The sequence below is a fragment of the Pavona decussata genome, unplaced genomic scaffold (assembly GCF_977016875.1).
Source record: "Pavona decussata unplaced genomic scaffold, jaPavDecu1.1 SCAFFOLD_156, whole genome shotgun sequence".
Lineage (NCBI taxonomy): Eukaryota > Metazoa > Cnidaria > Anthozoa > Scleractinia > Agariciidae > Pavona > Pavona decussata.
Window position 1 is genome coordinate 1,983,747 of NW_028145568.1, and position 27,813 is coordinate 2,011,559.

The 27,813-nt window shown below is 38.5% G+C and overlaps 2 protein-coding genes across 5 annotated transcripts; both read left to right on the forward strand.

The window, feature by feature from the left end:
• The first annotated feature begins 314 nt into the window (after positions 1-314).
• LOC146465226 (uncharacterized) lies at positions 315-6,405 on the forward strand. 4 transcript variants are annotated; one of them, XR_014868277.1, is made up of 6 exons: positions 1,392-1,516; positions 3,335-3,418; positions 3,901-4,008; positions 4,386-4,608; positions 5,590-5,665; positions 5,696-6,405. XR_014868277.1 is itself a non-coding variant. In XM_085128624.1 (5 exons), exons 2-5 carry the CDS (start codon positions 3,337-3,339, stop codon positions 5,594-5,596), a joined length of 420 nt encoding a protein of 139 aa, XP_084984750.1. In that variant the 5' UTR covers positions 315-339; positions 3,335-3,336; the 3' UTR covers positions 5,597-6,405. The 4 variants fall into 4 exon arrangements, 3 of the variants coding, with proteins under 3 accessions (XP_084984750.1, XP_084984748.1, XP_084984749.1); XM_085128624.1 differs by lacking the exon at positions 1,392-1,516 and adding an exon at positions 315-339 and having other exon boundaries at positions 5,590-6,405; XM_085128622.1 differs by having other exon boundaries at positions 5,590-6,405.
• A 2,368-nt stretch (positions 6,406-8,773) lies between these two features.
• LOC146465227 (endothelin-converting enzyme homolog) lies at positions 8,774-26,969 on the forward strand. The gene is made up of 18 exons (XM_085128677.1): positions 8,774-8,940; positions 9,065-9,989; positions 11,750-11,803; positions 16,032-16,145; positions 16,833-16,913; positions 17,386-17,513; positions 18,598-18,820; positions 19,619-19,717; positions 20,014-20,100; positions 20,463-20,566; positions 20,646-20,704; positions 21,482-21,536; positions 22,290-22,357; positions 22,867-22,997; positions 23,411-23,476; positions 23,808-23,906; positions 24,006-24,082; positions 24,490-26,969. The coding sequence occupies exons 2-18, from the start codon at positions 9,246-9,248 to the stop codon at positions 24,608-24,610; spliced, it is 2,310 nt and encodes a 769-aa protein (XP_084984803.1). The 5' UTR covers positions 8,774-8,940; positions 9,065-9,245; the 3' UTR covers positions 24,611-26,969.
• The last annotated feature ends 844 nt before the right edge of the window (positions 26,970-27,813 follow it).

Sequence of the window (27,813 nt, forward strand, 5' to 3'; positions counted from 1 at the left end):
TTCTGGTGAAAACAGGATGAAAAAAGCTGCAATCCTTTGGTATCAGTCTCAAAAGTTCAATCACAAATTATCTCCCCGTGTGGCACTCGATAAAAATAGATACGGGGGATCTCCAGCTGGAGGTTACCTCTTCACATACAAACTTTTACAATGAAAACCTCAGTAATCCCTTTTATTTTTGGAGGGGCAAATACGGCGTTGAAAGTGCAATAAAAGGCCAGCTAGCATATTTGGAATGCCAACAGCTGCTCGTCAATTCGGGGAATAAGATTGTCAAGACTCTATTTCCTAAAATTTTCTGCAATTTAAATTTTCAGCTAAAGGATCCGAAAAGATCAAGTATGTTAGCTTTCACAAATTTCCTTTTGAAAAGGCCATACCAATATGGATGCATGTTTGCTTTAATCTATCCTTCATGAATGTGGGAAAGACAGGACTGACAACATGTTAACAATTTTGCTCTAATGTTCCTGTTGGGTGCCCCTGTCTTTTTCGTTCTCAGAATCGTGTTTCTTAAATCACAACTCCACTGAAAAACATTTGTATAAATAATGGTCTTACATTTCCACTTGAGATAACTGTGACAGCATAAAAATCATCACTTCAAAGTTCTGCTAACTAGCTTTGATTTGTAATTGATGTTTCACTTTACAATGCTCATCTACAGGTTCAACTGGTTAGAGCCATCTCGCACGATTCTACAGATTACTAAGCAACACAGCAAGAAAGTAGTTCCCTAATACCATTCATTTTAAAAGAGGGGATGATACTACCATTTGCGTTGACGGGCGGGGGGGGGAGGATGGTTGAATGACATCGTCGAGAATTCTTGTTATGTGATAATACTTAAAGAATCGAGTAGTCTCCCCTCCCTGGTATCTTCAAAGGTTTTGGCTTCACATTGTCTTTATTGAGTTAGGACCAGTTAGGTTTGACTGAAACAATGAATTTTGTGTTGTCAAAAGCTGGTGATGTGAAGGTAATATGAGTTTTTCTGAGAAATTCACAATTTGGAGAACTTCCATCCCCTGTTTAAATTCTACTCAGTGAGTAAGCCTCCTGCTTGACGTCTGTAATTATTTGAGCCCCTGGGGCTTAAAAGAGCTTTTTTTTAAAAAAACAAAAGATCACAAAAACGTAAATATTAAAATCACGTAACACGTATTTAAAGGTGTAGAGATTTGACATTCCAAGACTCGTAATTGTTCACTATTAAGTTCTCATTTGACTGATTCAGGATAAGTTATGTAGGCGACAGTTGTTTCTCTGTCTAAGGTAATTGATAAAATCTTTCTACCTTTGAAGAATAAAGGTTGTTTTGATATTTTAGGCGACGATGACAGCAGACGGTGAAAAATGTCTCAGTCAGCGACCGCGATGCGCATGTCAGCATGCGCTTTTTAAACTAAACACGATCACGACAGTTTAAGATCATATTTAAATTCGTCATTAAATATTCGACTTCAACGTATTTTGATAATTAGCGGAATTCTCTGTAAAAATATTTTCCTTGGAGGTGAGTGAACAACTAATTGGTTTAAGTTTCTTGGTAAGCGTCGAGACTCGTGGTTAATTCTCTTTGTCTTAAGCTTTCCAACCGCGAATTCAGGAACTTCAGTAATATTATTTAACGCTGGGAATTGCTCCACCTCTTGCTGTCTACTTCATTGTTCTCTTAATCTTTTTGTAACGGGAGGGAATTTTTGATAGATCCACTAATTTCTTTAACGCGCCGAGCGTTAGGATTTAAATGCCTTTTTGAAAATAAGACAACAAACGCCTTTGTCTTGGTGAAGTACTTAGTTACGATTGATTTGATCTCGAAACATTCTAACCTAACAATTCGAATAAAACGATTTTACTTGCTTATTATTCATTCTACATGCAGTAATTTGGAAGACACTGAGTTTGCAGGGATTTCTTTTAGTCGTTTTTTGTAAGTTCGATATTGACTGAATGTGTTAAGTTTGCGAAGATAGCAAGTACCTTTATTGAAACACTGTCCATTGTGTTTGCCGAGCAGGTACCACCAATCATTCGCTGGTACCAAGACTTCAAGCAATCTCCGCCATCTCGGAGATGTTGTGAAATGTGTTGTTCGATTTCAATGCAGGAACGAAGCTAAACCGAGAGCGATATCTTGCCGAGAGCTCGATGATATCAAAAGCTTCATAAAACTGTCTTGACAGTTTCAGTCTTGTCGCGAAAAAGCGATTTCGTGCACGGTTGGTATAGCATATTCGCGTCATATTCAACAATAGCTTTCGATTCGAAGCTGATAATTCTAATATAAACCTATTGTGATTCTTCAGTTAAATCCTACTTATGAATGATGCTGTTTTCAGTATTCAAATATTCAAGATAAAACGGAACAAACACCGATGGAGATCAGGAGTTTGGCAAAACGTTAGATCGAATTCCAGCCTGCTAAGAAGCAGTTCTCCTAACCCATTGGAAACTCTCAATCCACCTTAGAAATAATATTTCGAACCTCTGATGCTAAGATCAATGCTTAGCTTCACCACAAATAGACTAAAACTGTGCCCTGGGGTGAGGCCGATGTACTCTAAATATTGTTTCTTAACAATAGACTATTGTTAACAAACAACAGTTGGACATCTTGCTTGAATCTGGATACATAAACATACGGAAATTTGTGCTTGACCTTTGATACCGTTAACTTGTGTGTATTTACTCGTAATCAGTCGACCTTAAGTTTTTTAAAAGTCGATATTCGGTTTTCAAATCATCATACACTCCTTAAGAGCAGTTTTCGGTAAAAGCCATGCAAGATAGAAAAATTGAAATCTCCCAAATTTTGTCGTAACAAAGGCCATTTGAAACTATTCTATAACATATACAATTCAGCTCTTATGGATTAATGTATTCCAGGTAAGACAAATTTTATTTTGTATTCGTAAAGGAGAGGCATTGTTCTTTGATTAGAACTGTCATTTGAGTTCGAAAGCCCTGTACCAAGTAGCGATTTTTTGCCTCCAAATTTCACAAAATGAAAGCAATTACAAGCTTACGAGAGTTACTACACACCGCCGGTAGGATGATGTAATCATTGCGCTAAAGGGAGACGAGTTGTGAGCTTGGTTGTCATGTGATACACGCAGTCGCAGATGTTGGATCCCTCTTATTTTTTAGACCAAAAACAGTTAAGGTCTGTAGGGTCGAGGTGCCAAGATATTTCATTTCACGAAGAAAAGGAAGTTCGAGAGAGGGTTTATCTGAAGGTCCGCCACTGATACGTTTTCAGTCATACTGGTATGCAAATGTCTTGTCTCATTGGATGGATCTCTGATTACTTACCTTTTTTTTATTTTAGCCATGTGGTTTCCCTTTCTTGCTGCGTTTGGATTATTCCTTACACAGGCGTCGCCAATAACAGACCCTCTACCATCCGCTCTGAGTGAGTGAAAAGGCGCTTCATGTTATTTTTTAAACTTTTGTATCAGTACCGCTTTCGCTATGGAGTTTTTACCATTCACATAAAGTAGACAAGTTTTACCATAATTAGATTTGCTTGACCAAACATTTGGCATTTCTGTTGGTTCTGTCGTGTGTGATTTCCTAAGATTATTGTAATAATTACAATAAGTTAAATTCCTTCCTATATACTGAATTCGTTACATACATGTGTATGCCTCATTTGTTTACTTTGACAATATTTATTCAGGTACATCTAATTAACTAAGCTGGTTTAAATAGACCTGACTAAAAGTAAATGAATAGTAAACTCTAATAACAATAATATAATAATACACCTGGAATATTTGTAACGAGGGCATCACAGCCAGTTCTGTCTACTGGTGAGCAGCAGTTGATAAGTATTGTTTCAGTGATCTTTTTATCATGTTTTGTAATGATAATTCCATGTTGTTACTTAAACAGTCGAACCATTTTCCACTTCCATTCGCTGCGCTCAAAATCAGCCATTCCACTGGACAAGAACGGATAATTCTGGACTCGACATCGTTTTCTATTACACGTGTGGCCAAGGTAAATGTTACACATGAAAGATAGCTTGACAGCTGGTCAAAATGTTTAGGTTATAGCACCCTTAGTTCCCAAAGCACCGTTTCTTCATTGGCCCCAAAGAAAACACCAAGTTGTTATTGTCCTTAGACAAGGACCCTCGGTATCATGGACATTTCGGTATTACAGAGGTATTACAATTTCAGTTGCATCATTTGTTACATTAGGTGAACATTTCGTATTAGAAAGTACTCATAAGGAGCTGATTGTACTATACGCAAAGGACTTTACTTTGAAACCTCAAAGAATTTTCCAATGAAACAAATTTACTGCATTTCAAGAGTTAATATATTTTAAATAATGTGCAGCCCTTTTTCATCACTTTTCATCTGTTAAATCAGGTAATGAAATGTCGCAAACCCTGCACTGCACCAATGGCTACAAGGCTCAATACAGAAAGGACCTCATTCCTGATGCTATGAAAAAGGCCGCCATTCCTATGGCCATGAAAAAGGGGTTCATCACAGGATTGGACCAGGAACCTTCGTTTGGGCTCTTTTCAACGGGGCCTGATTACAATTTAAAAAATGGAGCTGTTGTGGTATTTGCATGTATAAACCCAAAGTAAGTATCTGGCTTATACCTCGAATTTACCCACTTTTCTCTTAGACTTACAAAGTTATTTACTTTGGCCTCCAAAAGTGTTCACTTTCAAAGTGCGTGTTAGCATAATCCCTTTTGAATTGGGACCTTAATCGGCTACGAGGCTAGGACGAAAATAAGGACGTCACCAAACGATACAATCAAGAAAACCGATAGCACTGTACGTCTGTTCCAAAATTGTTGCGCCTTTCTTCCTTGTTCTGTACCAAACAACAACATAAAATGACCTGACACTCAAAGTTTTCAGGAGAACGTGAACACACGATAGTGAATTTTCATTCTCTTCCTTAACTTAATAGTTTGCTTGCAATGTGCAAGTTGAAAGAACTGGAATAAATCTCAGCGTAATGCAAACAACATGGATTTATATTGTCAAAGGACGTTTACGTTGGCCTTGCCGTCGCCGCCGGTGGCTGATTAAGATCCCCAATGTTTTCCCCAAGGCATCATCAACCTAATAAAAGCTATTGTGCTGAGCTTTTTAACGGGGGGTGACAGCTCTAACAAACGCTGTTTCGGGACAAAGCCAAAATTGTTCCGGGAATCTGGAGATTTTTCCGGGAATCGGGAAACTTAGAAATTTTTCCGGAAAACACGCTATAATTCCGGGACATCGAGAAAAAAAATCGGGACATCAAAGGAGATGTATCCCAAAAATTCGGGAGGATGATCCAAATTTCCGGAACGACCAACGTTAAGACCTAGTATTGCTCTAACAGCGTTTGTTAGAGTGTTCACCCCCCGTTTTTTACGTCAATATTATGTTTGAAAATGTACGTAATTCAGTTGTACTTTATAATTCTCAGAAAGTGAGAGTGAAGGTCACCCTCCTTTACAAGCCAGTATTTCATTAACAGAGAACAAAGTTACCGTAAGGCAGGACATTAAAGTTTGGCTCCCATGAAGTTGATCTTACTTCGCTTTGCTTCCTTTTTTACACAGCAAATAACAAACTACAATCAGCTATGGAAATCCTGAAGTCGTGGTAATCAACCAACCTAACCAGAAGAGCAATTTCGTCTTACTGTTTTCCCTGGATTTTTCTTAGAGAATGAATACGTGCTGTTTTTCAATCAGTAAGAATGTAAAGGCCGCTCTCTCAAAACGCCATGATATTTTCATTTTGACAACTGACCAAGGCTACAAGCTGCGTAAGTGAGCAAATTTCATGCTCAAGAGTTTACGAATAAAAAAATCAATTTAGGAAACTTGTCTCTTAAAGTATTATTCTTCCTCTGTAAGAAAATTGACTCCACAAAAAACCTGCTAGGGAAAAAACCTGCAAAAGTATCTGGGAACGCCATGTCATGTAATCTTGAAAAATGTAATGAACTGATACTTTGTAAGAAGGTAGCCTATGATGTAGACCAGGTGAACAATATAACTCAAGTTTCTTCTTTAAAAGTGTCAGGGGTTACTTTAAAAAGTAATCACAGATTTATGAGCACATTAAGGTTAAATTACAGGAAGCCAATAAGTGCCTTTATGTGATAAGATGTTTACGTTAAGAGGGATACCAACAATCAGTCATAGATTACGTTTTCAGATCAATAGTTTTATCGTAACTAACATATGGTCTTCCTATATACGCCGCTTCAACACCAGAATTAACAACGGTCCAGAAATGTCTACAACGCTGCTTTAAACGTAAATACATATCTTATCAAATTAACATATATGATGTTTTAGAAGAGGCAGATCGCGCGCTGTTCAAGAAGATTTCTAACATGCCTGGTCACCCTTTGTATCCTTCCCTCACCAAAATAAGAGAAAGATCATTGTGCCTCAGAGTTCCAAGCAGTCAACTTCCTAGGGTCAATACCCAGCGTTTTAAAAATAGTTTTATCAATAGCCGGGTGAGACTTTTTTTTAAATATGAAGTGGCGATTTGATGAACTTCTAGCTTTTGATTACTTTTACTGTTAGTGTTTCTCAGTTTTAGCATGTATTTTTGCTTGAAACATAATAAAGACCTTCGAACCCACTGTTAACTAGCAGCTTATCCAGCGAAACGGCTGTAGCAATACGCTTTGTCCGATTTCCTTGCACGAACAACAACAAAGGGGCTAAAGCGACTCATGTGGGGCAATTCCCCAGTGTTGACGTGTCCTTGTCTAATTGCCTTTAATTCTGTAGGTAAAAGTCTGAAAAAGAAAACGATCTCACGGCCAGGAGCTACTCTGAAGCTTTGTGCGCACTAGTCGGATATAATTTTTTACCTAATGAAAGTTATTTTGGCATCCCTTTTGCTCTTAACGGTATTACCCTTCTCTGACAATGAAAGTCTTGATGGGCTTTTCGTGTGCTTCTTTTAGCAGAAATGAGTATATCAGAGAATTAACCCTGCAGTTGCAGCCCGTCTTATGGTGGTAACTGCGGCAATGTGAATGTGAAGGGTACAATGAACGCTGTGGCGCTAGCACTAATGATACAACTGATGGAAAAGAAAATTAACACCATAATAATCACCTACGACTTGCTCCCGTCTGGCCTCGTAACTCAGTCGGTAGGGCAACGGTTGATCAAATCCGGAGGTTGTAAGTTCGATTCCTGCCGAGATCGAAGGTTTTTTCTTTGCCTCATGTGGTCTCCCATTTCCTTACTCTAGGGCTAATGTTCAGTGGGAAATCCACGGGTTCACTTTAGCATTGTAACATACACTGCAGAGTTTTAAATTACCTGATCCATCATTGCGTCATTATTGCTAGCGGCACAACATTCCCTGTAATCTGTTTTTACCGTAGTATTGTCAGGGAACCAAATCAGTAGGTCACACAAAGACTACCTGTTGGAGTTAAGAGTCTTGAGAAGTATTAGTGTAAACGCTTTCCTTCTTATACTTGGTCCTTCCTTCTCATACTGGAGGCCAAGTTGACTGTGATCCATACCATAAACTGCTGCTTATAAGCCCTAGGCTTATACAGTTCGTTTTAGATGGGCTTATAAACGGAGGGGCTTACATCCAAGGGGGCTTATAACCGGAATAAAAATAAACCCGTTTCGAAACGAGCTATGGAAATTTATCGAAATTTACTGGTTTTCAAAGTTTTAAAACGTCATAATAAATCGAATTCATTTCATTATTTGGAACGAAATTAAAACTAACAACACGAAGGAAATTTCAACTACAAGAAAAGCATTAAAAGGTTACTTTAATGGCATTTTACAATAAAGTTATACGGTAGTTATATAAAGAGTAGATAATAAAAAGGGAGTAATAAACTTATTATTCCTCAATAGTTTTTCCAATTTTCTGTTTGAAATAGTGTAGAATACGGAGAAAGTGCCATCACTCTAAACAAGGAAAGCTAGCGGGGGGTTATATCAGGGAGGGGACTTATAATCGGATGTATTTTTTGGTTTACGGGTAGATGGGCCTATAACCGGAGGGGGGGGGGGGGGGGGCTTCTAAGCGGCAGTTTACGGTATTGTGTGAACATAGTTTGAGAGCATTATACTAGGATCAGTCATTGATGCAGGACATTGAGAGAGACTGACTGGTAAAGGAACCATGTCCAAATAACTCTGAAAGTATTCATGATCACTAGTTCTTCGAAGGTCTTTTCTTCATTTGAAGCAAATATATTTACAATTTCGCGCTCTTTTTGTCAATAGATTCCGAATCTTTTTGCGCAACAAAAACAGCAGGGAAAGGAGAAATAACATTGATTGTTCTGTTCTTTCAACAATAATAAGCCAATCTGTAGAGTTAATTAGGATGGATAGAAATCCCTTTGGAAACTCCGGTCGATATTAACACGTTGCTTGTGTTGATTCTGAAGTGGCCATTAGTCAGTGGTCGCATTAAAATGAACAATCGTATTAATGTCAGGAGGAATGAATGAATGAATAAATGACCCATACAAAATCTACCTGTATACACGTACTGCTACCCCGCTGTTAAAAGAATCAAATTTTTAAGTAAAAAAACTACACCGGTAGAGACTTTTCCCAATTCCACTTCTCTATGAAAGACGAGGGAAAGGTGAAAGCCATTAACTCGGTTTTAGTTTACCATTGACAGAACTGGTACCAGTTATGACCTGGCGAAGCAATTAAAAAATTTCCCCGTTCCGAGTGTAATAAATTCGGGTCTAATCTATTGTTTTAAACAAGCCAATATAACTCTTATCTTTTGTATTTGTTATATTGAATAAACGACATTCAATCTGACAAGGGACGCAATTCAAAAGAAACAAAAAATATCGGCACAAATTTCAAGCTAACAAATTCAATTCAACGGATGCTTCGATTCACGCCTTCGCACCTTTTAAATCAAATTCTCTCGTGAAGGTAAGTAGACAAAAAGCGTAAGTTAAAGTGAAAATTGGAATAGGTGACCCTTTTCGTTTTTCCCGTGCTAGCTTACTGGGGCCGTGTTGTATATATCTTACTCGTACTTCCGTTTCTTGTCTAGTTCCCATACTCCATAAAGCTCGTCTCTCGCATTACAAAAGCAGATTACGTTATTCGCCGTTGAGCCGACCGGTACATAATTTATCGCCTGTCAAGCAGATACTGCGACTTGGGAAGGTCATTTTGGGGTATTGGGGAAATAACAGAAATATTGCCAAACAGCCCCAGAACAGATCACAACAATGGGGCGCGATGGATTAAAGAGAAAGCGGAATGATGAACGATCCCAAATGAACGACCAAGAATCTTCATGGGGCTGTGGAGCGCGTTTCATGGGAATTCTTGGTGTTTTGACGGTCATTTTAGTGGTGGCTGTCGTTCATGTGGCAACCAGCGACGAGCGAAAGACGTATTTTGATGAACTTGTTAGTACGGGGGGTGCTATTCGCTCAGCGCGAGATGTTCACACACATCGAAAGGATGACCCTATGGCGATTTGCCAAAGCAGCGATTGCCAAAGGGTGGCGAAATATATAAACGCTTCCATGGACTACTCCAAAGATCCATGTGTAGACTTTTTTGATTACGTCTGCGGGGGCTGGATCAAGGCCAATCCCATTCCCAAAAGCTCGTCCACTTACTCCACGTTTGCCAAGCTCAACGGGCACGTGGAGCGAAGTCTGAGACATATTTTGGAGGAAGGAATCACAGCTTCTAGCAAAAAGCTGTTCCAATTGCCAAAACGGTTCTACGAGTCCTGCATGGATCTGAACACTATTGACAAACTGGGGGACAAACCACTTAGGGATCTGATTGATAAGATTGGTTCATGGAGCGTAAACAGCAACTCAGGTTGGGATGAGAAAAGTTGGGATCTTGAGAGAACTTTGTTGAACATTCATAGGAACTATACGTCCGCAGGCGGACCCTTGTTTTCTGTTCATATTAGTGACGATCCCATAAACAACACAAGACACATAATTGAGGTGAGTGGTGAGTTGGTAGGATGCAACTTCTGCACACCGAGCCATTGAACAGTATCATTGTGAAAGAAATATTTTTTATACTCTTTAACAGAAGAGTACGATTTGTCTTGCAAAGACAGCTCGTTCCGATAAAAAAAGACAAGGAATATGTATTTATTTTCATCTTTAAATGCAGGAAAAAGATGTCACTCAAATAATTGAGAACAAGGTAGTGGGCGGAGCAGTTGAAAACAAAAACCTGTGTGGTCATCTTGGAAACTCTAAATTATGATCTTTATGTTCGAGAAAGTTAGGGAATTGTTCAAAATGTCATTTCAACCATTAAATCCCATTGTTTTGAGCTGCAGAGGCTATCCTAAACCTGCTGATTATGACTTGGAGTACCTGCTGTTCGTTTGAAGTCCAATTTTTTTTTCTTGTTCGCACTTAATCAGATAGCCTTAAATGACGGGTATTAAATCAGCATATATAGACCCCCTATATATGGAGAACAAGTGCGGGGTAATTTGTTCACCAGGTGTAAATTTTTTCAGGGGCATGTTGGACAAATGATTTTACACAATAATTGAGGCGGAGAAAACCTATCCGCTGCTAAGTGCTTGAAAGAGCGAGGCGTTATGACATCGCTCGGATAAAATGTTTAATGAGCCGGCGCAGCATTTAAAGGGTGAACGTGGGAAAAAACCAAACACAGATAAACTGCTTTTAAAATCTCGGTTAGTAATGAAGTAAAGACCCAGTAACCCTCGTTTATTTGTGATAGTGATTTCAAAATGATATTATAAAAGTGATATCAGATGTCACAGTGTTCGAATCAGGAGGACAAAGGGGTTTAAAACATGACGGTTTCGGGCCATTTTTCACACGGTATTTTGGTAGTTTTGGTGTTACGGTGTGGATTAAGCTGGGATTTGTAAATTCGGTTTAGGTATTTCGTCGATTTTAGCAACGTCATTGCCACTTTTAATTTGCTTATTTTGCCGCTTAAATTTTTCTCGCGGTATTGCGGCTATATCCAAGTCAAGGGCCCATGGGCAACAAATGAGATTTCCCAACTTCATATCCGTTTCATTCCCAGAGACGTTTCTCATACCAGCAAAGAAACAGGCTCAATGAGGGTCCCCGGAAGGAGATGTGGTAATGCGCCAGACTGAGTTTAAAACATTGTATGAGTACGAGACTAAAATTGTGTTTGGTATAAAACTGGTGGCTTACTACAACTTCACATATCTAAAAATGCTACATGCTGTCGAATTTGGACGTAATTGAATGAGAAATAGTACCTCGAAGGCTGCCTGGTATTCAGTCGGTTGATTTTTAATCTAATTATTTCCAAATTGGACAAGTGCAGTTCCAAGAAGCGAACCAGTATTCGCTGGAGAAAAACTACGAGGTTCGGGAAACAGAAAATGTTCAAGGACAAAGCATTTTGACCAATCACAGGGAAGCGAAAAAATTAGCTGGATTATAAGCTATTTCTTCTTATGTTCAACATACCTTGTCCTGTCCAAATTGCATAAATGTTTGAAGGTTATATGAAATTTGTACTAATCTCATAATCTATGGAAAGGTTCCCTGGTGGAGAAGAGGGCACAAATAACGATGCGTCGCTTGTCGCTCGCACTGCTTCTCCACCGAGTGCCTTGCCTGCTCACAGGCAAATAATAAAACTTAACAATACAGCCATTATTTAGTCAATTAAGATTCTTCTTGATTTTCTCTGTAACTGAACTGCATCATGTGTATTCCTTTACTACCAGATAGACCAATCAGGGCCCAGTCTTTCCCGAGAAGTGTACTTCGACAGCCCTAAGGTAAAGAAGAGTATTTCTACTATTGGTGCCGCCCGCTTCATTTTCGCAGCGGTGTTCTGGCTCAGTTATTTTGGTTGCCCCAATAGCATACTTTTTGAAAGGCTTTTTCTTAGAAATGGTCGTGATGTTTCGGAATCTTACCTTTCAACCGAGTTCTGTGCACGGTTGAACAAAAGTTGATCAAAGACATTAAAGTGTTCTTACCCAAACAACCCGCCAATGAGACACAAATAAGGCGTCCGTCACAACAGAGCACTGACGACATAACGTGCCAGAACGTTAGGTGGTCGTATGGTATATATCTGACAGACCCAAAGAAAAACCGATCGCTAGAGGCCAGTCCAGCTTTTGGCAATTACTGTCAAAGCAACGTTTATTTTAAAATGCATGATAAGTTCTATGTACATGCTTAAAGTGCCACTACGACGAAAATTTTTAGTTCTGTTTTCGCCCTTTTCGTGTTCCAATCCATTTAATGAGTTCGTAATTGCAAAAATAGCTATTAATTAGCTTTATACAAGCTTACTGATCCTGGGAATAAGTGGCCGAAAACCGTCGAAAACCCGTCCGCCATTACTCCGACGGCAAAGTGACGCCCGTGGTGATTCTAAACTGCGGTTGCTTGTATGAGATCTTTGTGTGACGTCATACGCGCATCGAACATCGTGCGTTCCTTGCAAAACTCAGTAACCCTCAATAATCGTAAGTCCTAAAGTAAGTGAATAGGCAAGATAATTTGTAAGATTCGCCATCCAGTTTGGTGAAAAGCGATCTAAAGGACAATTTTACCGAATATCTTGGATTATAATTTCCTTGGCGGTGGATTTGGAGTCGTATGACTGTAAAAAATACGCTTCGAAGCCACGCGAACAGCTCATTCAAGCCTGGGATTTACATGTAAAGCCGAGGAAGAAACGAATTCACTCCGGCATTTACTCAGCAACTGTGTTGGAGGTAGACATATGGTTATTTAATATTCTGGGTATGTTTTCTATTTGGGATTAGTAAACAGAACCTAATCACTCTTCACAGAAACACTTGAGCAACAAATTATTGAATAGGATGGATAACTCCAGACCAATACATGTTGATGTTATGTTGGTGGCGTGTATGGTGTTCGCAAGTATCAACCAAAGCTGCACAATGAGTCAAGAAAAAAAGAACCATTAACCTCGCTTTTTAAAGTTCAATAAAGCTTTGACAAAACTAAAACGATGTATAATTAACTTCAGTTGAAAAGTGGGTAGCTGTAGCTGTAACCTACAGAATATTTGCAATATTACAATACTACAGGGCTGTAATCTACCAGGTATTACCTGGTTAGATCCTTTCCTCATTCTACAACAACTTTCAAGCAGTAAATGAAGTAATCATGAGGGGCCTAATATTTTAAAGCCACAGTCCAAGTAACATTCAACAATAAATTGTTGTAAAGCCCTTAAATGCAGCTGGAAAACTAAAGATTAATAAGAAAGTTTGGGAAGACAGCTAAGGAGGAAACCTTAGTAGGCTTGCATCATACATTGTATCTCACCCATTTTTGTTATTTCAATAATATTTGTGGGGGGGGGGGGGGGGGGGCTTTTTTGTTTTGTTTTTGTCGTTGCTGTTATGACATAACACCCAAATCTCCCTCACTATGAACGAGCCAACAAAATAATTGGCCATCAGTAAACAATTTCCAAAATCCCTTCACTGTTTATATTAATGTGCTTGACCTATATCCAGGAGATTTTGTTGAAGACTCTCCTATCATTTATGTTGGCAGTTTCTAGGATCAAATTTAAAGGTACGCCTTTTGCTGTGGCCCTCTTTAATAACCATTTTCAACAATGAGAATACTCAGAGCACAAGAATGCATGCCATGATCCCATTGGCCAAAAACCTTCCCTGTATAAAGACAAGTTTACCCTTGAAGTCAGAGGCCAGTCTTGCTGTCTACTCTCACCATGCCTGCAGCATTGTGGTTCTTGATGACATGGGTATGACAGCAACTTTTCAAAAAACCACACACACACAGTCTGCATGCATTACCAGTACCTGCTTGTCACATTGATATGATATCAATGGTAAATATTGCAAAAATTTGCTGGTAGTTCTCCTCCTCTCCCTTCCATTTATAAATTTGCACATTATGTACAATGTAAACCTTGTGTAAGATCCTGGCCCATTCTTCTGGACAATGTATCTTCTGAAACTGTGAAAAATGCCTTCATGCTTCCCTAGACTAACCTTAATAATATAGATCCCAATATTTTAAGGTTCAGGAAGTGTCGTTGACAGATCTAAACTAAAAGCTAAGTGAGATTTACTATGGCAATATCTACCATGGATAGTCCTATTTACCATGGTGTGCTTAGGTGACCTTGTTGACGCCTTTGTACTGTCTCTGGTATATACCAAAACAGTGCAATACTTTTGTTAGAAATTTATTATGTTGTACCAAAAATGCTACAAAATTGGCTGTCCATATAACAGACTTTGCCAAGAAAACAAAAGAAGGCACAAATACAAAATTAATAATTCAAACACAAAGATGAAATTTACCAAGCCACACTCTTTAGAATAGGGTATTAGACAAAATACTGTCTCATAATTTTGTCAGTTTGGTTCATTTGTTCTCTTTACGTACAAACTAATATGGTTTAAATTGTAGATATTATCTTGACTTGTCCCAGAAGATAACTTTCATGCATAATATTCACTGCAAGTCTGCACAAAGGTGCAGTCAAAGCATATTTACAAGTGATGTTAAAATAATTGCTCAATAATAGTATTATAATTAGTCAATAACACAGACCAAATAGGATTGCCACAAGACCTTCTTGACTCACAGAAATCAGTGATGGTTACATTAGAGAATTTTGCAAGTTGGAGTGTCAGCAGGTCCACATCAGCTGTAAAGTTGCCTGCAAATTTCTTCTGACCTGTACTTTCACATATCATGAGATTGTTTCAGTATATAGAGATGAATTTTTCATGTCAATGTCACAATCAGTTTAATTAAAATTGCTCATTTAATACAGATCGAAAATCTCGCCTTGCTGTGTATTCTACAGTCGGCGTACAAGTCTTTCAGAAATGTGTTGGGTGCTTTGTAGGAAGAGAGCATTCGAAAAACCCAAGGCAGTTGATTGTCAATATTATACCACAAGCAATTATTATTATTATTTTTTTTAATAAAATGGAGTATCTATGCACTTTTATTTACCAAAGCATGACACTTATAGGAAGAAGACTTAATGAACACTAGACAAACAAAGCATTACAATGAGCTATAAACAAAACATACACACCACCACTCCGCGCCACTTGCTTTCATTGCACGCATTCACGAATCAAAACAGTTCATTTCCGATCAGTTATCTTGGCTTAATCACTTCACTTAGCCCCTCGCTTTACCCTGGAAAAGTGAGCATCGAGGCAGTAGCATTGTATGGCAGTCCTTGCGTTTGAGTTTCCCACGAAGCAGCTGTCGAAGTCGTCGAGAGGATATGTCTTTAGTATACTTCGGTGCGATGTACAAAAAGACGATTTGTCTGAAGAAATTACCCCCTTTTGACGTATTTCAGAACCATAAATGTTCAAACAACCACCATTAGGTTTCTCTCGGGTGCCCACAATACGTGTGCGTTGTAAAGACGGCCCTTGAGCCACTAAAATAAAAAGAAGTGGCTTCTTTCAGCGAGATCGAACATTCGAAAGCGGGCCATGTTGTTGTGCGCGTATGACGTCATATTCCTGTCGGTGCAACTAGATCCAGCTCTCTATGTAGTTGACGGCCATTTGTCGTTCGAGTAATGGCGGCACAGCGAAGCTGAACTTCGCGTTTAAAATAACTGGTCTTCCCGTTGGAATTTCGATGTAAAATTTGGCGTGGTAAGTATTTATCACTTCTTCTTTCCAAAGCTGACGAAAAAAAGGGATGCAAAATTTTGATCGTAGTGGCACTTTAATAGAGTTCGAACTAAGTCTTTTTTCCGGCATAACCTTATTATTTATTTACGGAACTGACGTTTTATCAGTTTTTGCAAGAACGAGTCTTAATTTATTTTAGTACTTATCTTAAAGGTTCTCCCCTTTTCGGTATTGTAACAAAATTGATTGAGATTGCGCAGTTATGAGAATTGATGCTGATGCAGATTAAACACAAAACTTCCAAACTGGTTCATTTGTTTGGGAACTTCTAAGTTAATAAATAATGAAATACACTTTTTTTGCATCTAAGATCATGAAAGCGTACAAGCAATTCATAACAGCTGTTGGGAAACTTCTTGGAGGTGACGATGAAATGGAAAAGCGTGCGGAAGAGATTATAGAGTTCGAAACGAAACTAGCAAAGGTATGTTTGGATTCGATTTCTTGACATTTAAAATTTTACGGTAAAAGGCTGGCAAACTCGTGAAAGAGTTTACAAGTACTAAATGAACTAGCCCTTCATCTTGTTATGTAACAGCGGGTTACCATATAATTGAGAGGCCTGAAATCAGCCATTGGTCTTACTTCAAACTAAATGTGATTTCTTTTAAAGCAAAGTACTCCACAGAATGGTGCAGTGGTTTCAGTCGAATATCGAGAGACCAAAACCAAAGTAATAACTGCAACCAATTAAACAACAAATGTAAACTGACAATATAACGAACAAATCAAAGCTCTAGCTCAAAGCACATCATTTAGATAATAGAGCCTTTAGAATCGCGTTTACGGCAAACGTGAAATTGGTGTTTTTAAAAATGAGAACATAGACGAAAATAGTGCAAAATAATTCCACACTTTGATGCTAACGCAAAACTGTTTTTAAAACAGCGAGAGAGGCAAATGTAGTATAAACAAGGTCACGTGATCAATTTTGTCGTTTGCTGTTTGCGTACTAAATCTCTCTAATGTCAAGCGCGGGAAAATGCATTCGATCACGTCACGATTTCTTTAGTTTTACTTCTAGTGCGACATAGCAAACAAAATCATTGCACTCAAATCAAAACCCCTCCGAACAAAAACTAAGGTTCAAGTGAATTGCTTTTCCTTTCAGGTTAGTGTACCCGATGCGGACAAGACTGATTCTTGGTTCAATCGAATGACCATTGACAAACTCCAGAAGGACGCACCAGGGGTAAGATTCTTTTTTTTTTCTTTACCATTTTGATGGAAAAGGTTTTCCGGTATTTATTTAATCAACAGATGAAGAACTTTTTCTTGCCCCCATAGGATTATGATAGAGTACAGAACAGTTGTCACTAACCGAATAGGCCAACCCTAATACCACATAGGATTATGATAGACTACAAAACAGTCGTCACTAACCGAAAGGGCTAACTCGGGAGGAGCAAAGCCCCCAAAGCGTGGATTCTCGCGAGTACAAGCCAAATGAACGTCTCTCTAATTGTTTTAAGTTATAGTAGTACATTAGACGAGAAACTAAATTCTACGGACACTTAAAAAACTTTAAAGAACATCCAACATCTGTGAGTAGAAGGTTTTCAATCCAGTGACAACGTAAATAGCATCTAGCCATTTTTAAAATACGAAGAAAATGCAGCAAACTGCCGTTATTTGCAATTAATGCTGATCATTTTACTTTACAGTATCCATGGATGCATCATTTATCTTCGATATTTTCTACCGAAACACTTACAGGGGATGAAGAAATCATCGTTCCCGCTCTACCATATCTCCAGAACATGTCATTAATCATCAGAGAAACACCCCAACGGTAATAATAATATCTTTAAAATAACCAGTAAATAGAGACACTATTTAATATCCTACCCAGTTAAAATGAATTTACCATATAAATTTATATAAAAAAGAAAAAAATAATGTAACCAAGTTTTTGAAAAGGTGGCCGATCAAAACTGAACGCCTTTTGTGAAACGACACCGAATCACGGGTTTTATGGCCCAGAGAAGGTCGAGGATGATGAAAAAGAGAGAAAAAAAGGAGAAGGAAGAGAGAGAAAACTTTGGTTTTTATATTGGGAACTCACGCACCACACTCTCAAAGAAGTATGACTTCAGCGGACCGGTTTTCAAAAATCTAGGTAGATATACATGTCATATACATATTTATCACAATGACATGTCATGACATCACTGCTTTGAAGACTACAGTAATCCATTCAATTGATAAACATTGTTGCGACTTACTGTACAATGAGGTGTTGGAGATATCTAATTCATTTTTGTTAAAGTTTCTGTCTTCAATCCTTGGATACTCTCTATCAGCATTGTTTGTGGGAGGAGGTGGCTCTAAGAGTCAGGAATGTCAGGGATAACACTATTCTGGGCCCGGTTGTTCAAAACCCGATTAACGCTAATCTACGATTAAACGATAACTGAGGTTTTCAGTTCCCTCGTTAAAAATGTTTTTAAAATATAATTTCAAGCTTATGGTAAAAAAACGTCAACGTCAAAACTAAGGGACAAAAATCCTTTTGTAAAATCTTTATTGTTTAGTAATTAAACTGGAATTAAAGTTCTCGTTAATCCAGGATTAGCTTAATCGGGCTTTGAACAATTGGGCCCTGGGCGTTAATATATGACTAGGTACAGCAAATGTTTCTTTTTACGCGTGATTTTACAAAGTACCTTCTGGAGTAACAGGAGTATCTAGAAAAACTTCTTCAACAGAACAAGGAAAAACACTGAGCCTTGAGAGAGTCCCGATAATAGGAGGAAGTGTAACAAAGTCAACTTTTCAATAAATTTAAAAACTAGCGTGTTAGATCGACTGCAAAAAAAAATTTCTCAAAAGAAAGCATGCGATTACTTCTTCACAAGATACCTATTTGGTTTTAGGATCGTTGCAAACTACATCGTGTGGAATGTCATTCAAGACGAGGTCTCGTTCCTTTCCAAGCCGTATCGGGATGCACGAACGCAGTATCGGGAGCGGGTCCTGGGCTCCAAGGGCCAGAAGAAGCGCTGGAAGACCTGTGTGACTTTCACTAATGAACTATTGGGAGATATTTTAGGGTCAGCTTACGTGGAGCATCATTTCAGTAAAGAAAGTAAAGAGATGGTGAGGGACATTGGACAAGTATTAGAATTTGTAAGCTAGAAACTGTTGGACAGACAACTGTACAAAGTTTAGGAAAACAGTACTATTTGTCAATTGCCGTTGAGAGGGAGAGGTATTTTGTAGATAATTTATTCACAGTGTTCACAGTTTAGGGCATCGTACCGTTGCCACAAAACAAAGATTTACGCGTACCAATCAATCGGGCCCATTTCACCCAATTTCACAAATAAAATGAGTGTGTGGACGAACATCGGCATGATTTATATATATCTACAAAAAAAATGTGGCAGTGCTACAGATTTCTTTGAATCAGAACAATTTTAACCCCGCCCTACACAGACGGATAAAGAAGTAAGCCGAATTGTGACGCGTAAATTGGCTTATGCGATTGAACCTACTAACCGGGGGGAGGAGATGCATATATCAGTATTCATAAATCAGCGTCTAACACGTCTCAGTTGCAATTGGATGACCAGTTGAAATGAGGGCAGCTACAAGGTAGCGGAGTTCATGAAGCCAGCAACACTTTTATATAACTGTTTTACTTGACTAATTTAGTATACATCTGTAGGGGTCCAGTGAGCTGATAGCAGAATATAATTGGAAGATACTCCACAATGCGCATGAGTAGAGAGTAAGCAATAAGCTGAAAACAAATTTGCAGGTTCTGGTCCACCAAACATGATAAGAGAACTGTTCATAGCGAGGTCGTCATTCATGGTTGAAAGTTGGTGATGAGAAAACGTTCTCTAAGACAATGATGTCCTAATGCATGGTATCTGTTATTCCATTTCTTAGGCAGAGGACATGATAGTGGAGGTACGAAACGCATTCAAAGATAATGTCAACAACATTCCGTGGATGGACAGCAACACCAAAATGGCGGTCGCGGAAAAGGTGCCGACCTTTTTATGACAAATGCCAATTAGTAGATTCTCGTACTTCACCATTCGAGAGAGCTAGGGCATTTAATTTTTACCTTTTCGAGGAACAAATGATGTAGATTTAACGCTTTGTACTCAGTGTATTAAGTAGGATACTGAAGAAATCGTCCATTTTGGTATGAAATTGGCTAGCGGTATAGACCTATGAGCAGCCCTTTTTCAACTGACCATCCCCAGCAGTTTACAAGGCGAGTATTTACCTCATATTTAAACTGAATTGAATTGTATCATCTCTTTTTGGATTTGCAGGCGGATGCAATGCACGATGAAGTTGGTTTCCCGCATTATTTAGTTAATGAAAAGAAATTTAAGAAGAGGTTTAAAAAATATGACCATGTAAGTACTGAGAAGTCTCTCTACCCAGTTCCAATTGACAATGCAAAGAAAGGTCATTGCAACCCAAGTTGCAAGACTTCTAGTATCTCCGCATTTCCTCTGGAAATGATTCGCTTCCAGAATGAATCACAACCAGAATGTACTTTTTAAAAAAATCCTTCCGATAGTTTAGTCGTAAGGTTGCAAGTTAAAAGCCGATGAGATGGCGTTGTCTTTTTCTGCGCACCTTGATTCTAACTTCTACATTCTCCAAACAGCCTACAGTTTTCACACTGATTTAAAAATTCATCCTATTTTGATGACAACTGATTTGAATTGATTAAACTTTGAACCACTCTTTTTTCTCTAATATTCACTGGCAGGTAGACATCAAGAGCAACAGTCTTTTTCATAACCGGATTTCAGTTTTAAAAATGGCACACAAGAGGATGTTGGGAAAACTGAGGAAACCCGTGGATAAAGAAGAGTACGTTTTTCTTTTATAGGTTTTATGAATTGTTTGCACTAAAGTAAAGAATCCTAATCTGTCTCTTTTTCTTATCAAGATGGCCTATGGATCCACAAACCATCAACGCAATGTACAGCTTCAACGAGAACGAGATAAGTGAGTCCCATATGCCACATGTAGAGTGTTTTTGCAACAGCCATATTGGAGGAGTGAAACAATAGAATGATTTTCCTTTGGAAAATAAACTTTATTTTAATGCAAATATTTTTTTGTTGTTCTGTTCATCCAACATGGCCGCCGTGAACACACTTTAGGAAAGCTACTGTTGTCGTTGATGATACTCCTTACCTTCTTTGCGTGGTGGTAACTCAGTAGGATTGAATAATGGTCTGTGGTAACTCAACCCTCTACAGACGGCGCATGTACCCACTATAATTAAACTTCAGGATGTCCAGGGTTCACGTACTCCAGCTATTGTAGCCACTTCATGTTTGGGCTGTGGGTTGGTAGCCTGAGTTGAACTGCGCATGCTTGTTCTCCCTACAACGTTTCTTTCTGTTGTCCGTCCAACCAGTATTTCTTTTCACTAACATCTTTACTATGGATAAACAAAGGTTGAAGTTCCTTGTATTTGGCGTGTTAAGTACGTTTACAAAACATTCTACATTTATTGGTGAATATGGACGTTTTACAAATTGCACAGCACAATTTATTTAGTATCGTTCAGATATACATATACCTTTGATCTCACCCCTTTACTTTAATCTAAGTCGCCTTATTTTCTACCAGTCTGTAGTTCTTATCTTTCGCCTGTTGGCTGCCATCTTCGCTATTTACATAGCGCATCCATTTCCTTTTGAATCCATCAAGGAATTGTTTACTGGTTGGTTAAATAATTGATTTTCATCGACCAATGTTTTTCCCGTATTTTAGTTATTCCCGCTGCCATTCTTCAACCGCCATTTTTCTACGCTAAAGGAAGTCCCAGGTAAATCTAACTGACAAAAAGCTGTATAAAGTATTTTCTTCCCGTATACACTTAAGTTTTGCTACATATTTTCATCTGCTTTTGATCATTATTTAAATTAATTTTAAATAATTTACTGCCTTGAGCATCTGTAAATCATGTCATCATGTATATAGTTATTTATTTTCTATCAATGTATTATTATTTGGTTAGTTATGTCCGACACTGGTTTTATTGTAAATCTATTGTTCTGTTTTAAGGGAGCCCGAATGTTATGAGCCTTATCGTTTCCTTTTAGGCGTCCGTGCCACTTTCTTTGTTTTATGTAACCATGTAGTTTTCGTTCTTTTATTTTGTTTTGTGGTAAAATAAATAAAATAAGTTAAAAAAAAAAAGATCAACAACCAATTTTCCTTTAGCACAATGTACATAGGTGATAAGAGTAAAGACAATCAAGTGTGGAATATTGAAAAGCTAATCACTGGCAGTAATGAAAATTTAAAGACCAGTATGAGGACCAATTTCTTCTCCATTTTGGATGATAAAACATTCGGTTGAGCGAGTCGGTTCACTGTTTAAAATGGCCAGAAGGTCAAATTTTTAAATAGCAATGACTAAGGCACTTTAGTTGTGCAATCGATACCACCTGACCTCAACCGGGAGGGAATTTTGTCATTTTCGTAAACATTATTGTATAGTTCCCAATTTTTACATTTATTTCATGATTTTGTACACAGTAAGCCATTTTAGGCCAATTTAGTACTTTCAATTCAGGTCACTGAGCTTTGGTGCAATCGGATCGATTCTTGGCCATGAACTCACTCATGGATTCGACAACACAGGTAATATTAATTAGTAATTATACAAGCTAAAGTACATGATTCTACCCTGGATGACAGAGTCTTTTCTCGCAATTTTCGATGATCGGCTTTCGATCATTATCCCTACCTCATGCTTGCAAGAAACAACCTTTGGTAACAGCAATAGCTTGATTCTGCTACCTTTTAGTTTTTTGCAATTGTTAAACTAGGATCCACCTCGCTTTATCATCGGATTCCCAGTCTTGTTTCCAGTTTCAACACACTTATCGAGCAAATCAAACGGAGACTTTTCTTCAAAGGCTTTGATGGCGTTGCGCGCCAAGAACGACTGGTGACTAGGCTGCGGACTCCCCGTAGGTCACATTTCTGAGTCCACATTAGTCCTGGTTACTTCGTACTCATAACGTACTTTTTCACTGACGATTTTGATGCGATTTTAGCAACAATTTCAAACGCCATTTCAATTCGCTGTGCAAACGAAGTTACTTTTTTCACTTCAAATAAGCTCTCACTGTCTGATTTATTCCAAGGGAGGAAGTTCAACAAAAATGGGGAACTAACGGCACAATGGTGGTCTCGGAATTCATTGGATGGATTCAGCGCGAAGGCAAAATGTGTGGAGAATCAGTACTCCATGTACAAAGTGCGCAATAAGTATCCGGTGAGTGACATTCTTGTGTGAAAGCAGAAGTTACAATTTTAATCAGTTTCTGAGCAAACGAATAGACCATTTCCGAGTTGCTTTGAACCTCATTATGAAAGTGAGGCTAAGTGCAAAGTTTTTGTTATGAAAATTAGTTTTCATTCATATGCAAACAAAATTAATTTTCATATGAAAAGTTTTGCACTTAGCCTCGCTTTCATAGTGAGGTTCATAGCAACTCGGAAATGGCCTATTAGGGGAACACATATGCCAGGTTTCATTTTTTTTTTTGTTCTTTTAGGAGAAGAGCATTATGAAAGTACAATAATTATTATCTATTCACTACAGGTTCAAACTTAGAGGTTGATCAGTAATCGGAATGAGAATAAAGTCGTCAAAATTACTTTTATTCTTTCACCTATTTTTTTCAGATTAATGGGAAGCTCACTCTTGGCGAGAATATTGCCGATAACGGAGGCTTCAAAGCGTCGTTTAGGGTATGCTGACGTTTATTATCTTTTCTTAAAAGGCCTTAAAACTTTTAGTTCTTTCCATCAGTAAGATGCTGGAAGCCGCTCTCAGGGACATAAAAAACCGATTTCTTAATTTATGATTCATTATTATCAATATACAAGTTCATTGGCGGTTGGCATAATTGCGGAAGTGAACGTTCCTTATCTATTGTTGGAACAGTTATATATGAACCAATGGCCCACTTAAAAAGATCACGCTGGAGGTGCGTTGATCAATTCTTCTCCATAGCTTCAGTCTTACGGTTTTGCCGTCTCTGACCGACTAAGCGGAGTTTTACGCATTTTTTTTGCACAGGCCTACAAGAACTGGTTAAAGAAGAACGGAGCAGAATCCTGGACGCTACCTGGTGTCAAGTTCACGAGCGAACAGTTGTTCTACGTAGGATTTGGTCAGGTGATGCACGCTAGAGATCATTCGAGCCAATTTTTCCGACCGTGACTGTTTGAAATCTTGTTTCTCTAACCATGGTGTTTACGTTTTTTGTCACTGTAGGCTTATTGCAGCAATAGTCGTCCAACCGAGCAATACTTAGCAACTTTAAGTGATAGACACTCCGAGGAGAAATTTAGGTGAGATTTTTTTCGTATTACAGATGATCTTTTGTTTAAGCTTCTCTGAGTGAAAGGTGGTGTCAAACCTTTGGAGGCATTACGTTCTTGCTTCGTTGAACCTCCAAGGGTAGAAATGCACAAATCTAGCGAAAAATATGGCATTCACCAGAACCTTTCCCGTACAGAAAAGGTACCTTTCGTAAGAGGTACGTATATTCCAGCCTTAAGCAAAGGGCGTTAATGACTAAGGACAAATTGTCTCGGAAACTCGCGAATTTTCATAGTCATCTTATGCTACAGAAAGCGAAGATAAATCATGATTGCTTGTCCATTACTTAAAAGTTCTAAAATCCTCCTCGTTTCTTGTCTTTATTTCGTGTTGTGTCGTCAATGACTGAAAATTGATCTTTTGTTTATATTAACAGGGTCATTGGAACATTATCTAATTCATACGAATTTTCCAAAGCGTTCAACTGCAAGCCAAACACGCCGATGAATCCTACAAGCAAGTGTGCCGTGTGGTGCAGTGATGAAATGCAACTCTAGGACCTGACATGGGATCACTCTTCACGGTTAACTCATCCGAAAAATCTCAAGAAAACCGACCTATTACCTGTTTACCAAAAGCTTTTACTTATAATTCCCACCCCGTCTCCCCCCGATCAAAAAGCCCACAGTTTTCAACATCTTCTATTTGGTGTCACGTCAGATTTTTATGCACTGAGGCAGAAGTTAGAACCTTCCTGTACAGCTAAATAGACTACATAACAGGAATTTATTGCTCAAAAGTTTTCGTTTCAATGATCACACTCGGTATTTTATGAAATCGAAACACCATTGGACAAAACAAAAAAATGCTTAGCAGTTTTTGCCTGAATGTTAATGATCTAGGATTTCATCCACAGTGGCAAGAGTTAGAATCATCATTTTGTAAAGCGTAAAGACAGTTACAAAAATTCAAGCAAACAAAAATTAGAACCAAGGTGTGCTTTGTCTCTGTATCTGCAAAAAAAAATCAATTTGTTTTTTAATATTTGGACGTATAACTACGTTAGAGGTTTTTTAAAACAAACAAATCTGGCCAATTGCCTATCAACAAACAAAGATAACTGAGTAAATTAAAATTAAATACTTCAGTGCCAAAAGGAAGTTTAAAAAGGGCCGGCATTCAACCAGTTCTAAGCGTTTGGAAACGTACACTCCAATTTTTGGCTAAGAATTACCAGAAACGTAGGTTAAAGGCAATGTTCTTACGTCGCTTCTTCCAGCATATTGGCAGAACATGAAATAGTTGGCCTAATTTTTCAAATTGCATCCATGGCCAAAATCAGTTATAAGTTAGTAGTAGTTTCAGAAGTGTAGTATAACAGTGATTTTAATGTATTGCGCCGTTATTTGTACGCTAACAACGGCACGAGCTTAATTTTAGATGCGATACTCAAAGTAGTTGACTTAAGTTTCTTTATAGATCCTCACTTTCACGTGAGAAGTGAATCAAATAGGCGCTAGCCACGTCCACCCTGGGTCTTCTCCCGATCAATTATCTTACTCCTGCGCTTATTTCGCTTTTCATTGGACCATCAGTTTGGAAACAATGACTGCTTGTAATATAAATAAACTTAAACAAAGTTTGCAAGAGAATGCGCAGATGGCAGACATTGAATCTTCCAAAGCAATTTCATAATTCCTAATACGCAATGCACAATCTGTTCATTCAGCATTCAGCAGCCTGCGTGCAAAAACTGAGCTATTGCAATCTCGTCCCCAGAGTCCGCGTTCCCCCAGACCAACGGTCGGGAACGGAAGACTCTGGGACAAAACGTTTACCAGAAAGCAACAATCTCAAGCCAAGTCGGCGTTACCCTTGACAAGAGGAACGGGAAACGAGGGGCTCTGGGGCGCTTTTCATTTGTCAGAACTGGCCCGCCAGTCTGTAAATCAAATGTGTCATTTTGAAGGAATGGTGCTGCAAAATCTTGAAACATAATCACTCCAAAAATGGTACGCGTTATGAAATTCGAAGGACTAGGATAAAACTCATCTATCACATTGGAACATTCCAATTACAAACTGACCTGTCTGACCGGCTATGTGGAAAGCGCCGTGGGATAATTTTTTTTTTTTTGCTGGCGGGACAGGGATAACGTGGACTCTGGGAACGAGATCGAAGCTATTGGTGAAGGAGTTCGATTCCACATACCACAAATGTTTCATTAGCAATGATTGCGATCATCTTGCGAGTGCTTCTTGTCAGTTCAGTACACACCAGGTGGGAGGATTTTGACGTTAGCCTAGTTTGAAAGTTTTTACCCACACACAGAGGAAGTCTCGTCAAGTTACAGATTACATCCTATTGGAAGCCCTCTACCCCATACCCTTCCCACATGTGACCGCTTTCTAGTATCATACTGTTCGATCTCAATATGACACTCCAAGAGCTCCTTAAGGCGTTTTAAGGGGTTAAATGCCCTCTGAAATGTCTCATCGAGCTGTGTAAGTCAGGGCTCATACGTGGAATGTATCACTGTACTGATTTTACAGTAACAGTTTAATTTCAAGTTTAAAATTTTTATTCTCAACAACGTTGCCGTTTATGAACACGCAACAATCACTAACAATTACAGAAATGGACTTGTTTGAAGACCTGAGTTTTTAATCTTAAGATTAAAGATTTTAATCTTTTAAGATTAAAATCTCTTCAATAACCTTGCTTTATTAACAGAACAATCGCTAACAATTACAGAAATGGGGTTGATTTAAGTTCTAGGAATTTACAGACTTAACAACCAATTGACTCATAAGGCCGAATTAGGTAAAAAACACACCGTATTTCTGTAAAATAGGTGATTTTATCAAGGAAATTTAAATGAAATTTTAATAAAAAGATTGTGCAAGGAAAATCTCATTTCTTTTTGCGCTCCTTAATCTCTCACAGCCTGTGAAAAGCGAGAACACCTCACCCGTTGGCGTGACATGCACGCACAGAAATGTGCGTACAGTGGAAGACGAACCACTTGCACCTTAATTTTACCTTACACAACAGGCCCTCCTTCGTCAACCTTTCGCGAGTGCCTCAACTGGATTTGATTTTGCCCATCGGTGATGAAATACTATGGCATTATTAAGAAACTGAGTCATTGCATAATGCCATTCAGGTTTGATTGGTTTAGCAGCCATGGAATATCAGCCATTATACTATGCCCGCGAAATAGCGGCTGTTAAATCGACTTTTGGTAGTTCCTGCAAAATTAAATCAGCAAGATCTAGCAAAATTTCTTGGTAGTATTTAACAAAACAATTATTCCGCTCGCACTTGGTCAGCCATCATCTCATAGCTAACGCGCGTTCGTGGAATAATTGTTAACTATGACAGATACCACTGAATGACGTTCATTTGTCAGTTTAGCGTACGCGTTCAAGTTGTCACTCACGCATTTTGATGCTTGACGTCACCTAGTCGTTCACGGTCGGCCGAAAAACCGTCGGTTGACAATAAGGCGGTCAAGTCATGTCCTTCTGGCTCCCTTTTATGGCCGCACCAGGAAAAAAGTTTGAGAAATCCTTTTGGTGACTTGCGTATGCATGTGTGGTTTCTTATCTGAAAAGTGTATTTCTCAGGCTTTTGAATATTTAAACGACAGAGTTAACAAAACACATAAGCAATGCCCATTTTTTCAAATTAATTGTAAACATTTTCTCTGACGTTTTAATATAACTTTTATGAAACGATTAATGATTATTTTAACTGA

Excerpts from the sequence above, each read along its gene's own strand:
- LOC146465226 (XM_085128624.1), top strand. The coding sequence starts at position 3,337 with ATGTGGTTTCCCTTTCTTGCTGCGTTTGGATTATTCCTTACACAGGCG. Across the intron at positions 3,419-3,900 it reads CCCTCTACCATCCGCTCTGA|TCGAACCATTTTCCACTTCC; the intron begins GTGAGTGAAAAG and ends TTACTTAAACAG. Across the intron at positions 4,009-4,385 it reads CTATTACACGTGTGGCCAAG|GTAATGAAATGTCGCAAACC; the intron begins GTAAATGTTACA and ends CTGTTAAATCAG.
- LOC146465227 (XM_085128677.1), top strand. The coding sequence starts at position 9,246 with ATGGGGCGCGATGGATTAAAGAGAAAGCGGAATGATGAACGATCCCAA. Across the intron at positions 21,537-22,289 it reads TACGCTAAAGGAAGTCCCAG|GTCACTGAGCTTTGGTGCAA; the intron begins GTAAATCTAACT and ends CTTTCAATTCAG. Across the intron at positions 23,907-24,005 it reads TCTACGTAGGATTTGGTCAG|GCTTATTGCAGCAATAGTCG; the intron begins GTGATGCACGCT and ends TTGTCACTGTAG.